This window comes from Elephas maximus, chromosome 1 (assembly GCF_024166365.1).
Source record: "Elephas maximus indicus isolate mEleMax1 chromosome 1, mEleMax1 primary haplotype, whole genome shotgun sequence".
NCBI classification, from domain to species: domain Eukaryota; kingdom Metazoa; phylum Chordata; class Mammalia; order Proboscidea; family Elephantidae; genus Elephas; species Elephas maximus.
This window is the reverse complement of record NC_064819.1, coordinates 9709801-9724238: the sequence shown is the minus strand read 5'-3', so window position 1 is coordinate 9724238 and position 14438 is coordinate 9709801. Positions and strand designations below refer to the sequence as shown.

The window sequence follows — 14438 nt, the reverse complement described above, 5'->3', positions numbered from 1 at the left end:
GCTGTAGTAGGTTGAATGATTGACCCCAGTGACATCAGGTCCTAGTTCCTGGAACCTGTGTGACTTTATTTGAAAAAAAAAAAAAAAAGAGTCTTTGCATATGTGATTATGTTAAATATTTTGAGATGGAGAGATTATCCTGGATTATCTGAGTGGCTTTAAACGCAACCACATGTATCCTTATAAGAGGGAGAGATGACACAAACAGAAGAGGAGAAGACAATGTGACCACAGAGGTACAGATAGGAGTGATGTGGCCACAAGCCAAGGAATGCCAGCAGCAACTAGAAAGCTGAGAAGCAAGGAAGGGATTCTTCCCTAGAGCCTCTAGAGGGAGCATGGCCCTGCTGAAACCTAGATTTGGGCCCAGTGAAACTGATCCCAGGCTTCTCGCCTCAAAATTAAAATACAGAATCTGCAGGAAATAAAAATCACCTATTATCCCACCACACAGAAATAACCACTATTAACCTGCTCACACGTGAAATGTAAAAGAAGCAGTGTGCCCAAGATTCCCTACACCAAATATGAATACTGGCATTATCTCCTATTTAGTTACATATTCTACTTTTTCCACTTAGCTTTATACTTTGATAGGTAAATATTCTTTAAAAATGTGACTTTTCACAGCTATACAGTATTGAAAACAAATAGACTTATTTATTTAACCCACTCCCCATTGTCAGACATGTAGGCCCCCTCTAAAAATTTTGATACTATAAATCATATTGCAATGAACGTGCTTGTACATCAATTATTTGTGGGCACATCTGATTGTTACCTTAGAATGAAGTCCTAGGAATAGAATTACTGGAATAAAGAATATGAGCACTTTAAGACTTACTAAGAATTCCAAACGGTTTTCTGGAATAGTCCTAACACTTCCCACTTCTAATAGGAAAGTATAAAAGAGCCAGTCTCACCAGCACCAAACAGTAACATTAAAACATTGTTTCTTTAATATAAAATATATTAGTCTCATATATTTGTAATCGCATAGGGTCCCTATGAGTCGGAATTGATTTGGCAGCAAACAATTCTTTTTCTGTGAGTTACTTATCAAGGTTCCTTGCTCATTTATTTAGTGGGGTGTTACGTGCTTTTTAATTATTGATAGGTAGCTACCAAACCAAACCTGTTGCCGTCAAGTCAGTTCTGACTCAGAGACCCCACAGGACAGAGTAGAACTGCCCCACAGGTTTTCCAAGAAGCACCTGGTGGATTTGAGCTACTGACCTTTTGGTTAGCAGCCATAGCTCTTAACCACTACGCCACCAGGGTTTCCTGATAGATAGTAGTTCTATGTATTTAAAGGATATGAACCCCTGTCATCTTTGTGGTAAATGTTTTTTATAGTTGGTCATTCGTCTTTTAATTTTGTTAATGTATTTTTTATGTATAGTTCAGTTTGCTACATGTGCCTTTTATGATTTTTTTTCCTTTTCTTTTTATCATTAGAAAGCCCTCTCCACTCCGAGGTCTGCTAAACGGCAAGGATGGACGTAACTTGAGTCTGCCTCCCACCCCTCAATAGTTCACCAGTTTTCCTAATAGGGTGAATAGAATTGCTCCTTCCTTAGTTTGAGATACCGTCTTTATCTCATATTAAAAAAAACAAAAACCAAACCCATTGCCATCGAGCCCATTCTGACTCCCAGGGACCCTACAGGACAAGGTGGAACTGCCCCCTAGGGTTTCCAAGGAGTGGCTAGTGGGTTTGAAGGATATTTAATATCGGAGCCTGTTTCAGAGTTGTAAACTCTATTTTAAAGTAGTGTGCCAAGCTCTGAGACAGAATTTTAAATTTTATCCTTGGCTTACTAGTTGTATGACCCCGGGCAAGAGTCTCTTGGAGTCTAAATTAGCTCATCTATAAAAAAGATATAAAATAATGGTGTTATTTTGAGGGTTAAATGAAATAGTATATTAAGGAGTTTATCATATAGTAAGCATTCAATGAATGACAGCTATTATCATTATAAGGAGCCCTGGTGGCACAGTGATTAAAGCGCTCGGCTGCTAACCAAAGGTTGGTGGTTCCAACTCACCAGCTGCTCCGCGGGAGAAAGATGTGGCAATCTGCTTCTGCAGAAATTCACAGCCTTGGAAACACTATGGGGCGGTTCTACTCTGTCTTATAGGGCTGCTTTAAGTTGGAATCAACTCAAGGGCAGTGGGTTTGGTTTTGGTTGGTAATATCATTATTAATATAATCATTATGGACATTTTTCCTACTTCTATTATTAATATTATTTCATTGAGATCTTCTTCTAGTTTAGCGGAGCAAGTGGGTTTAAATAAGTCATTGTAAGAATGTGTGACGATGTAATAGAGCTACTTTCATATCCCTGAAGATGGTTTGCTTATATTATCATACTTTATTACTGTGCTTACAAAACCTGTTACATGATAAATTCTTCAACATAGTTAGCTTCGCTAGGTCCTATCTATGTAGAAGTCAATTGTTATACCAAAAACATTCCTATTTTGTTTTTAAGTGTCAGTAACGAAAAACCAAACCAAACCCATTGCCGTCGAGTTCATTCCAACTATAGCGACCCTATAGGACAAAGCAGAACTGCTCCATAGGGTTTCCTAGGAGTGGTTGGTGGATTCGAACTACTGACCTTTTGGTTAGCAGCTGAGTCCTTAATCACTGAGACAAACACAATGTCAGATTTCCTTCAAATTTGATAAGAAGTTGACAAAATGTTGCCTTGGTATTTTTGGATGGGAGGGCAGGAAACCCTGCTGGCGTAGTGGTTGAGAGCTACAGCTGTTAACCAAGAGGTCAGCAGTTCAAATCCTCCAGGCGCTCCTTGGAAACTCTATGGGGCAGTTCTACTCTGTCCTACAGGGTCGCTATGAGTCGGAATCGACTCGACGGCAGTGGGTTTTTTTTTGTTTTGTTGGCAGAACAGTGTTATTAGCAATGTCAGGGAATAGGAGTGGAGAGAAATAAATATGGTTTTCATTCTGACCCTGTAAACAAGATCTAAAAAGAAACTATATTTCTGAAGTTTCTAGATAAGAATTCCTATCTACTCCCAAATATAAGATTAGTTAAAAGAAATTAGACTCATTCAGTGCGTTCCCATGATAATAGCTCTGTTCTAGAATATTTAAAGATAACCCTATTCAGGATACGGAAATTGTACAGATAAGAGGATTACCAATCTGTAGAAAACAAACACTAAAGTGCGCAAATTTAAACAACAATGGGTCATTATTTTTGGTTGATTCAGATTGACGAACATTTAGAAAACTGAAAATACCCAGTGTTGATGAGGCTATGGGGAAAAAAGCAATCCTAGCTTTCTAGGGGGGACAGTTTGGCAGTATGCAAACATTTTTAAATAAGATTTTAATAAGCCAACCCACTTCTGTGATTTTTCCCTAAGGAGATAATCAGACAAATGTGTAAAGATAAATCCAGTGCTGTCGAGTCGATTCTGACTCATAGCGACCCTGTAGGACAGAGCAGAACTGCCCCATAGAGTTTCCAAGGAGTGCCTGGCAGATTCGAACTGCCGACCCTTTGGTTAGCAGCTATAGCACTTAGCCACTACGCCACCAGGGTTTCCTGTGTAAAGATACATGTACAAAAATATTTATTATAAAGTCGTTTATGAAAGCGAAGTAGTGGGACACGAAAAAACCTAAATGTCCACCAGTAGGAGAATGGTTTCAGAAATCATGGTACGTATGAGAGAAGACTGTGAAAAACAGGGTATACTTATATTTATTAACATGGAAAGGTGTTCACATTGTTGAATTAAAAAAAAAAATGTTTCAAAACAACAATATATAGTATCTAAGAACAAAAGTGAGGAGGGGGCTGGAGAGAAACAGAAATACAGATACACACTGAGAGAGAGAGAGAGAACTCTGTGATGTTTCCCAAGAATTTCAGGAGACGTGACCTATGTCCTTTATACTTTTCTGTATTGCTTTAATTTTACAATAAAATTTTATTTTGATGGGAAAACAAAACACAACAAAAATACTATGCATAGAATAAAAGACTAAAGAAAATGCTAACTGTAGTTGTCTTTGCTCTTTAAGGGGAGAGACAAATTGTCTCTTTCCAAATTGCCTTTTATGAATACTTTTAAAAGGAAAAAATATTCATGTATGGGGTTGGTGGAAACCCTGGTGGCGTAGTGGTTAAGTGCTACGGCTGCTAACCAAAAGGTCGGCAGTTCGAATCCGCCAGGCACTCCTTGGAAACTCTATGGGGCAGTTCTACTCTGTCCTATAGGGTCGCTATGAGTCAGAATCGACTCGACAGCACTGGGTTTGGTTTTTTTTTTTTGGTTATGGGGATGGTGATTATAATCTGGCAGACCAACATAAGGCCCACAGTCCTTCCTCATGGTTCCTGGCAAAGACTCATCTGTGGTTTCATGGCCAGGGCTGCCGTTATTTATGACTTAGCCATTCAGACTGGAGGCTCCTTCACCTTCGGCCTCAGATCTCAAGGGAAGGGGTCCGTTCACCACCAACAGCTTCACATAGCTGCTTTATGTTGGCTGCCCTTGTGGTCAACATTTACACCAATGTTTATGCCTACATTTTTTGTGTGCTTTGGCCTAATTATTTTTTTCTCATTAAAATTTAGTGTATTTTTTTAGAGAGTGGAGAGAAGGAGTGTGATGTTTCATCAGGGGGAGAGAACTAGGAGTATATAGCAAGGTGCATATAAATTTTTGTATGAGGGACTGACTTGATTTGTAAACTTTCACTTAAAGCACAATAAAAATTGAAGAAAAAAAAAAGCTTGCAAGTGGCCATCCAGGGTACATCTATAGGTCCCATCACATTCGGAGCAAGGGAGAATGAAGAACACCAAAGACACAAGGAAAATATTAGTCCAAAGGACTAACAGACCACATGAACCACAGCCTTCACCAGCCTAAGCCCAGGAGAACTACATGGCACCCAGCTAGCACCACTGACCTCTCTGACAAGGAACACACTAGAGGGTCCCAGACAGAACGGGAGAAAAATGTAGAACAAAATTCAAATTCAAAAAAGAAGATCAGGCTTATTGGTCTGACAGAGACTAGAGTAACCCCCGAGATATGGCCCCCAGATACCCTGTTAACTCAGAACTGGAGCCACTCCCGAAGTCCACCTTTCAGCCAAAGGTTAGACAGTAACACACGTGAGGAATGTGCTTCTTAGCTCAAGTACAGGAGACCAAATGGGCAACTCCTGCCCAAAAGTAAAGGCAAGAAGGGGCAGGAATGCTGGACGAAGGTGATCCAGAGAACTCAGGGTAGAAAGGGGGAGAGTGCTGACACATTGCAGGGATTGCAATCAATGTCACAAAACAATTTGTGTATAAGTTTTTGAATGAGAAACTAGTATGTGCTGTGAACTTTCTCCTAAAACACAATAAAATTTTAAAAATTAAAAAAAAAAAATTGTTTCTCAGACCTCTTTCTCTCTAGTGTTACCAAGATTCTTTGAAACAGTATCTGATTTCAGAACTAAGGCTTAACCATGTCTTCTTCAGGAGACTTAAAATAACTCATGTATTCTAATTTAGCATTTCATTCCACCAGGTACCCACCTCAATTTTCCTGACCCATCGTATTTCTGATTCAATTCAAGGCAAACTTTCTGAAATTCAGCTGTTGATTTAATTGCATAGAGGCTATGTGATTGAATAAAAAAAAAATAACCATCGAAAAAATCAATGTATTTTTAGTGGAGAAAACTTCAAAAATTAAAGTATAAGGAAGCAGGAAAAAAACTCTATAATCCCATCACTGCAGTTCATGACTATTAAAAATGACTATTAGTCTTTTGAAATCCTTCTTTTTCATCCTTTTTAAATATACAATTGTGATCTGTTTTTTCCTAATTATCATTATTAGTGTTTCCCTGTTTAATTGAAAACTCTGAAATATATTTTTAATAGCCCAAGTCTAATTTTTTTTTAAAGTAGTGTTCATTTATTTCTGTATCATTTCAAATTGAAGAACCCTTTATATGCTCAAAATAAGCTAATTACAGGAGTCATGGGGAAGACTCCCTCTCATGGTTAGAGTCTCAGTCTGGTCCTCACCAATAATTACAACCCCTCTGTAATTCAATTTTGAACATCCCCCTCTGACCACCTCACTTCAACACAAGATGGATCTTACTGGGATGAATAATCTGTTATGTACTTTTTCACTGTTACCCATCTGCCTTATGCCTTCATTGCCTTTCTTATCCAGGCTAATTCTGTGGTCAGTTATTACACTCACTGTTGCATACACTCTCGTCTCCCTCATCCCTCTTGGTTAAGCCCACCTCTCTGCCCACTTGGTACCTCCACCCATGCAGCTAAATGTTTAAACTCTATTTTTAATGCCATCCCTACAGCACCCTTTTAATTACTTAAAAGAATACTCTTAAAGGAATGCTATTCTCCTTTCTACGAGTGCTGTTTAGGTGGGTGTTCTGCTCTTGCCCATCCATCCTCCCCACCAACCCAACCCACCCACTTACCTCACCAGCCAAACTCACTGGCCTGTGCTATACTTCCTTGTGGCCACTTTTCTTTTCTCTCTCCAGTTTTCTGACCTCTCTCTTGACTTTTGCGTATTTCCTCTCCCTTCTCTCCCCACGCACCTCTTTTCCCAACCCCCAAAAGAAACCCAGACAGAGCAGCCAGATAAAAATGAACTAGCTGTGGGCAGGGCATCTCGAGTCTCAGATTCCTGTCCTGCCTTTGCTGTGTGACTTTGGGCCAGTCACTTCACTTCTCTGGCTCCTCCTTTCCTTTCTATACAATGAGGCACCTTTGGTCAAATAAACACAGAGATACTTTAATCCAGCTCCTAAAAGAAACACACGTGATTCTGAAAATTCAAGAAAGAAAAAAATTTGGTAAGCAATCCCACTACCTGACTTTCCTCACCATGTCACCCGACTCCCATCACTGTGCTAAGATAACATCAGCTCTCTGGTGAGTATGATTATTTGTTATTTGAGTGCTGAAACTCTCCTTGGCCCGTCCACATGTCCCACCCGGTAACCATAATGGAAATCCAAACACTCACCGTGAACTTCTCATAGAGCTCATAAGTCAGGAGGGGGTTGGGAAGCTCCCTAAAGTAGAGCTTGCAGAGTGAGCCCACACAGTGGATGTCCTGGAGGTACACTTCCCTTGTCAGATCTGGACATTGATCTGAGCCAAACTCCTGCCTGAAACAACACAGACAAAGACATAACAATCCCAGGGAACATGCGTTCCACGTCTGCAGCTGTGTGTCTGCTTAGGAGTAAAAAGACCCTAAACAGCTCATCTGACTATTTTTGACCTTGATTCAAAATGACCTTCTACTTCAGGCCCAAGGAAACTATGAAAAGACATCTACTTCAGGTCTGGACCTTTCCCGAAAATGCTACAGTGACTGGAAAGACAGAATGCTCATTTACAAATGAATTTCCCATGGCTTTAATTCTCAGTTATGAACGGTGGGGAAATATGAGAACCATTTGCCAAACAAAACTATTGAGATTTCAGTTTTCCCAAAATATTGCTCTAACTGAACTTCCCTTTCTTAGACAAGAGATCAAGACCAGGGTAGGTCAGGCTGTTGTCATTCATTTCCATATATTCATGTTTTATGTGGAGACTCAAACCCACAGTTTGAGAACTTTAATCAGATATTTTTTTGATGTTGAATGGAAGCCTAGACGTAGGCTGCCCAATAGTCATGCCCACAGGATAGATAAGCTTACAGATCTCTTCCTAAAGGATCTATAGTGGGGTATCTGGGAACATCATCGGATTCCAGGCCTGGTGTGACCTACCTAACTAGAAAATATTTCCTCACAAGGTTACATGAATACACAGCCTCAGATAATGCAGTTAAACACACTGTTGAGTCAATTTCAGTTTATGGCGACTTCATGCGCGCAAAGTAGAACTGTGCTTCATAGGGTTTTCAGTGGCAGCTTTTTCAAAATTAGCTCGACAGGCCTTTCTTCTGAGGTGCCTCTGGGTGAAATCAAACCTGCGACCTTTCAGTTAGCAGGCCAGCACGTTAACTGTTTGCACCACCCAGCGACTCCAATATAAGTTAAAAATCTGTTTAAGAAAAGACATATTTGAGTTTAATATAGAAGAGAAGTTAGACTTCTAAAGAGTATTCACTTGGTCAGCCAAGTCGTAATAACGTCAGTGGGACCCTCAGAGGCAGCATTTTCAAGAGTCCGCTGCCCATCCTCCTGTTGTCTATTTCTGCCCCTTTAATAAAGGAGGCCTGGTGGTGCAGTGGGTTAAGTGCTCAGCTGGTAACCAAGAGGTCAGCGGTTCGAACCCACCAGCCACTCCTCGGGAGGAAGATGTGGCAGTCTGCTTCCATAAAGATAAACAGCCTTGGAAGCCCTATGTGGAAGTTCTACTCTGTGCTATAGGGTCACTATGTGTCGGAATCCGCTCGACTGCAACAGGTTTGGTTTTTTTTTTTTTTTTTTAAAATAAAGGTTAGGGAAATCCCTGATGTTGTCAGAACCTGAAAAAAACTGAGTGGGGCTTAAAAAGAGAACCATGCAATTCATAGGCATGTGTTTTTTTGCTTGTTTTTAAAGAGGTCAGAACAAGAAAATCTAGCACTTATTCATTTCATTAGACAAGATTTGCCCTTGTCAAAGCTCAGATTAGTCCTTAAATAAAAAGGAATTAGCCATCACCCAAGTGGCCGCCCTTGATACCAACTCCTGTGTCGTCTATTTTAGAACTAAGAGTAAATCACTAAAAAGTATCTGCTGTTGAAACTCTAAAAAGTCACATTAGTAATTGGTGGAAATTACTTAAACACATAGATTCATTAAAGTCTATGGCAGCAAGAAATCAATTTCTTTTTTTTTTTTTTCCTCTAAACAACCACCACTTCTCTAGTACTGAAAAGGATGTTTTATTCCTATGGTATAATTTATTTACAATTAAGGTATTAGGGGGAGGGGCAGAAAGCCAAATAGGAGGAAGACAAAAACAGAATTACCTGCACTGTCTATTAAACTCTACTTACTAACCTTGTAACAAGAATATTTTTATTGTTTTAAAAGTCCACATTTATAATGAAAGAAATAAGTATATAAAAGTAGGGCTTACTAAAATATGTTCTTTTCAGTGTTAAAGGATATTATAATATTCAAAATACATAAACTTATTGTTTTTGTCAGAGAAAGCATACAGATGCATACACATATATACACACTATGTATATATATTTATATGTAAATATACACACACACAACGGCAGTGGGGTTTTTTTGGTTATACACACACACAAATATCTGTGGTGTTTTCATGGTTATTGCCCTCTGAATTCAATGTAATATAAATTTCTTCCAAATGTTTAGGATAAATTCATAGAACTGAAAATAGTTCATCTATGAATAATTTTTAAAATACCAGCTTCAATTAGGGAAATGTATCACCATGTGGACTTCTGATGTCTCAACCAGATGGAACATCAATTGTTAAGTCTGTGCCAACTGAAAAACCCATATAGATGTCCCAGTTCTGAACACCATGTAATGGGAACCTAATCTAACTGAGCTTTGGGTAGGCAGGCGAATGATCAATAAATTGCATTTCCCTAACTTGTAATTTAAATCACTTGAGTTAGATCAAATTCACCTAGGAAGGATAAATCTGGTGCAGGACAAGGAAACAGATTAAAAGCCCTTGGGAACTTTTGTTGGAAAGAATGGTATCAGACTGTAAAACTTCCTGATTAGATTAAGAACAGTCAGGCATCTGAAAAAATTAATTTCTGATTTTCTACTCTGCCATCCTTCCCTCAGTTCCGTCAGGTTTTTCATACTCCCAACACCTTAAGGACAGAGGAATGGGTTAAAGCATCATGACTGAATTCTTTCAGGGCTATCCTTTCAGCTTACCTTAGCCGCTGTATGTTTGAGGTGACTCCCGAAAGCCGATAGATTCCATCCACAATGCCGTGAGTCTCTATAAATTCCGCACAACTCTTCAATACGTATGGAACTACATAAAGGAAAAGAAGAAAACAGTGGAATATTAGATGTAAGCCTGACCTGTAAAGATACACTTTTATAAAAATCCAGGTAACTTCAAAGTGGACTAAGTATGGAAAACACAAGAGTTACAAATGGAAACAATTACTTGTAAAGGGTAGGCAATGCTCCTTTTGTATTTGACAAAATCACAGAGACCTACTAAAGTTTAAAAAACTCATATTTTTTAAGAGTTTGATGGGTTTTTTTTTTTTTAAGAATCTGAAAAACATTCAGAAACTTAGAATTTGAAATCATCGGTGACTTTGGAAATTCCACAACTCAGGTTCCTCACCTCACTGATTTAACGTGCTCTCCCAACTATAGCAGCATCATCAGAGAGCTTGTTGGAAATGCAGATTCTCAGGCCCTACTCCAGACCTACTGAATCAGAGGCTCTGGGGATGGGGCCCTGCAATCTGTGTTTAAACAAGCCTTCCAGGTGACTCTGATGCATGCTCAAGTATTGGAAAACCACTGCCCTACTGGACACATAAAGAAACCAGGGCTTCAAACCGGTTCATTGGGGTCCAACCCCCTGCTGAGAATTTGCCTTTCTAACAAGTTCTCTGCAGAGAATTTGCATTTTCACCCCAGCTATACTGAATCAAAATCTACATTTTAACAAGATCCCCCGGTGATTCTTACGTATAACTTCCTGGGAACTTGTTAGAAATGCAAATTCTCAGCAGGGCTGGGAACTGGAATGAACCAGTCCGAAGTCCTGGAAGAAACTGAGGAATAGGTAAATTTACTTAACTCCCTCAAGGTTACCTGCTGCTTCTGAACAATAATTCATACGTGGGGAAACACTTATGATACAGTTAGGTAACAGAAAAACAAGACACAAAATTGAAAATACATTATGATTTTAACTATGTAAAAAAAAGTTTTTTGCAGAGGAAAAGACTAGAAGAAAATTTGCCACAATATTGAAGATGATTGCCTCTGGCTGATGGGGAGAAGGGGACAATGGATACATTTTGTTTTGCTGCTTTGTATTTTTCTGTATGTTATAAAATTTCCACGCTTAACATGTATTTTTTTATGATTTAAAAATTACATCTATAAAAAAAATACCTGTATCAAATTACAAAAAGTAAAAAAAAAAAAAAAAAAGGAAAGAAAAGAAGATAATGAGAAAAAGGTTTTTTTTTTTCGATAAGTGAAAAATTAGAATGAAAACCCAAGTGGCCTGGCCTGAAATCTACTTCTCTTCCCACACAGTGGCCAGGGACTGTTCTTTGACGAAGAGATCTCAATATTTGTGTCCATAAAGGGGCAGACTACTACCTGAAAAGAGAAAAACTTATCCCCTGCCAAATGGGTTAAGCCAGCCATTGATTTACTTGACCACATAAAAGGGACACGCATGGCCCCTTGAACTCCTGCCTCTCCAGAAGGTCAGTGCCTGGGGGTGGAAGAGCCTGGCTGCACTGTTCTCTCCTCAGGACTAAACCTGAGCGAGCTGCTCAGCCAGCTTGGTGATTAAGAATGTCAGCCATCAGCCCTCTGGATGGCACAGAGAGAGCGGTAAGTAGTGACTTTGGCCCCTGGGCAGATCTAACTGAGGTCCTCCTTGTGAGAGGGCTATGAGTGGTTTGGTATGGAACTACCCAAGCCTCAAGCGATGAAGTGTTTAGCAGCTCCTCAGAGCACAGCGGTGGTGTGGCACCTCTATACACGAACCGCTTGGGTTAGCACTGTGCTCATTCCCAAAAAGCACACCCAACCCTTTAAAGCCTTAAATTAGATTAATGTCAATCCGGTAATGTTTACTGCACATGATCACACCTACACACAATTACAAGCTGGAATGGACCTTTATATAGGTAGACAACAGGTGTTCAGACTCAACATGCTACCTGAATTTTGTATTACTAAATACTATATTTCTAAACACTCCTCCTCAGCCCCCTTTAACGACTAACTGTAACTTTAGGTGCTGAATAAAGTTCGTCATAGTTGAAGTATTTCACCCATCTCTCAAAGGCTATGTGCCCTGAGAACCATTCTCCTCCAGGAAGGACATCCATGTTTTACTCCTGTTCTCCATGACTGGAACTGGGGAGAATCTTGCCAGTTACCCCAAGTAGGTAAAGGGCAGGGAGCGGACTTGGGACTTGGGAATGTTGAAGCCAGAGACCACAGGGGTGGAACCACCTCCTATGAGTGAATACTGCATGGGCACCAGGCGTGGTTGAGGAGGGGAGCTGTGCGAGTGGGCAGGGTTCCAGAGCCTCTGCCTGGCTTCGACCAGAAGAGTTATGCTTTGATCTGTCTTCTAAAGTAGGGTTCTTGGTAAAATTTTGTCTCCTGCCCCCACTCCTCAAAAAACAAAACACAAAGAGTTTCCGTGCTTAAAAAAATAGTTTTGAAAGAAATCACTGTTGTGTACGATAAGGGTGGTCAACTCTCACCACCGTACTAAGCTGTTGTCCTGTAACCTGCCACATGTGGTTTACAGATGAGCGCTCAGGTTTGGACGCCAAAGTACCTTTGTGACTTTGGGCAAAATACGTAATGATGTTCTTTTCTCAGTTTCCACATCTGCAAAATGAGGATAATAGTGATATTTATCTCCTAGCTAGTACTGAGATAATTAATCCCTGAAACATGAAGCATAGACCCTGGCATATAATAAGCATTCCACAATGACAGCTATTATTTCTATTTATAGCTATCCATGATGTAAATTTATAATTTGGTTAGTTGTAGTCTTGGTGAAATGAAGCTTGCTCCCTCCCATCCAATGGAAGCTTAAGGTAGAGTTGACTAACCTCATACCAGTTGGAACTCATCTCTCTATTCCTTGGGAGGTCTTTCTGTTTTCTTTGATTAAATGTTACTATTTGAGAGTAATTTTTTTTCTGTGAGGTCTCTTTTCTGTGCATCTAAGTGTATCTTTGTGCCAGAAAGGCAGTAGGATCCAACAGTATACGGATAGTGAGTTAGCAGTTGAGGGGCTGCGCTTGGCCCTTGGGGTGGGTATACTGTACTATGAGTTGGCATTGGCTCGTGTGGACTTAAGAGTTCTGAGCACTCACAAGGAGGACTAAAAACTAAAAGCTCTGACTTGAAGGATCTCTAGAAAGAACACTCCACTGAGGGGCAGGAGAGGGTCTCCAACCTGTCCCAGCCTGCTCTCAGACAAGGACTTCCTGGTGCTATAGCTCTCAGCTGTATGAAGCACCTCAGGCTCTATTAGTTTTAAGGGTGGGGAAAACACATTCCCGGATGGAGCCTCTGCCATGAGTTGACTCTGGCTTTGGTACAGAGGCCCGAGAACCTCTTGTCCACGGCTCTGTTTAAACAGGAGGCAACGTTAAAACAACCCACAGGAAAGGGCCATGGCCCCATCCCTGAGGAGTGCTCACTTTCCTAGATTTCCATCTTGGGCTAGTTTGAAAGGTATGGGAATTCTCTATCCTTCTCAGTAAGCGGGAAAGGTTTCACTTAATCTCTGTGTAATGGGGTCTCTAGTCACTAGAGCAGCGGGTTTCAGGCTGCAGCCCCCCGTCCAGGACCAGCAGCAGCAGCGCACGCTCCCGGTGAGTCTGACGCACCCTGAAGCTGCAGGACCACCAGTCTAGACCACCACAACTTCCCACACTTTAACGAACATGCGAATCTTCCGGGGATCTGGTTCCCATGTGGACCCCATCCAGTCTGGGGTGGGGGTGTCAAATATTTTCATTTCTAGCAAATTCCCAGCTGATGCTGACACCGCCGGTCTGCAGCCACACTTTGATTAGCAAGGGTCTAAAGACAGTACTGGAGAGTTAGAGCTGCAGTGGCCACTAAGTGTTTACTCTCACAGTCTCAGAACTCTTCAGACTACTGTCCCTGGGGTCCAGCCAGATTGGGGACACCCTAGAATTCTGGACAGGGTAGAAGCTTGACACAAAATAGCTGAGTAGTTGTAGCTGAAAAGAAAGCTTCCATTGTTCATTTAGATATGGGATGGGGAGATGCTGGAGGTTGGAGTCACAGAACTAGTTCTGTGGGATTCATCCTGGGCCCAAGGAACTCTGTCTCCTGTACCAGAGGTGCACACAGTTGCTGATTAAGATAGAAGGTTATTTGAACTGTATCACTGATGTTCTCCAGTTCCCCCCACCCCCACACACACGCCTTTTTTTAATTTTTTTGGCCTTGTTTTGTTTTTCCTGGATCAGTAATCTTACCCACTAAATTTTAATCCGGGCACATAATATACCTTGAGATGGTTTCTGATTGAAAAAGAAAAATTTGCCTTTGACTTATGCTTTAGAGTTTGCAAAACATTTTTAAAATTCCTTGCCTCATTTGATCCAACCTGGCACAACTAAAAGACATTTTACGCTTATGAAAAGTTTAGGGCACTTCCTTCCTTAAGTCCAAACCTCTTCAAA

General features: G+C 40.5%; 1 protein-coding gene across 1 annotated transcript in view; it reads right to left on the bottom strand.

Annotated features, from left to right (window-relative positions):
• The window catches only part of ARHGAP31 (Rho GTPase activating protein 31), a 148127-nt gene that overhangs the window by 59988 nt on the left and 73701 nt on the right, over positions 1-14438 (bottom strand). The window contains exons 2-3 of the mRNA XM_049877054.1: positions 9913-10015; positions 7059-7203 (exon numbers count right to left, since the gene is read on the bottom strand). Of these exons, the coding sequence (XP_049733011.1) occupies positions 7059-7203; positions 9913-10015 (248 nt within the window). The remainder of the gene's footprint in view (positions 1-7058; positions 7204-9912; positions 10016-14438) is intronic.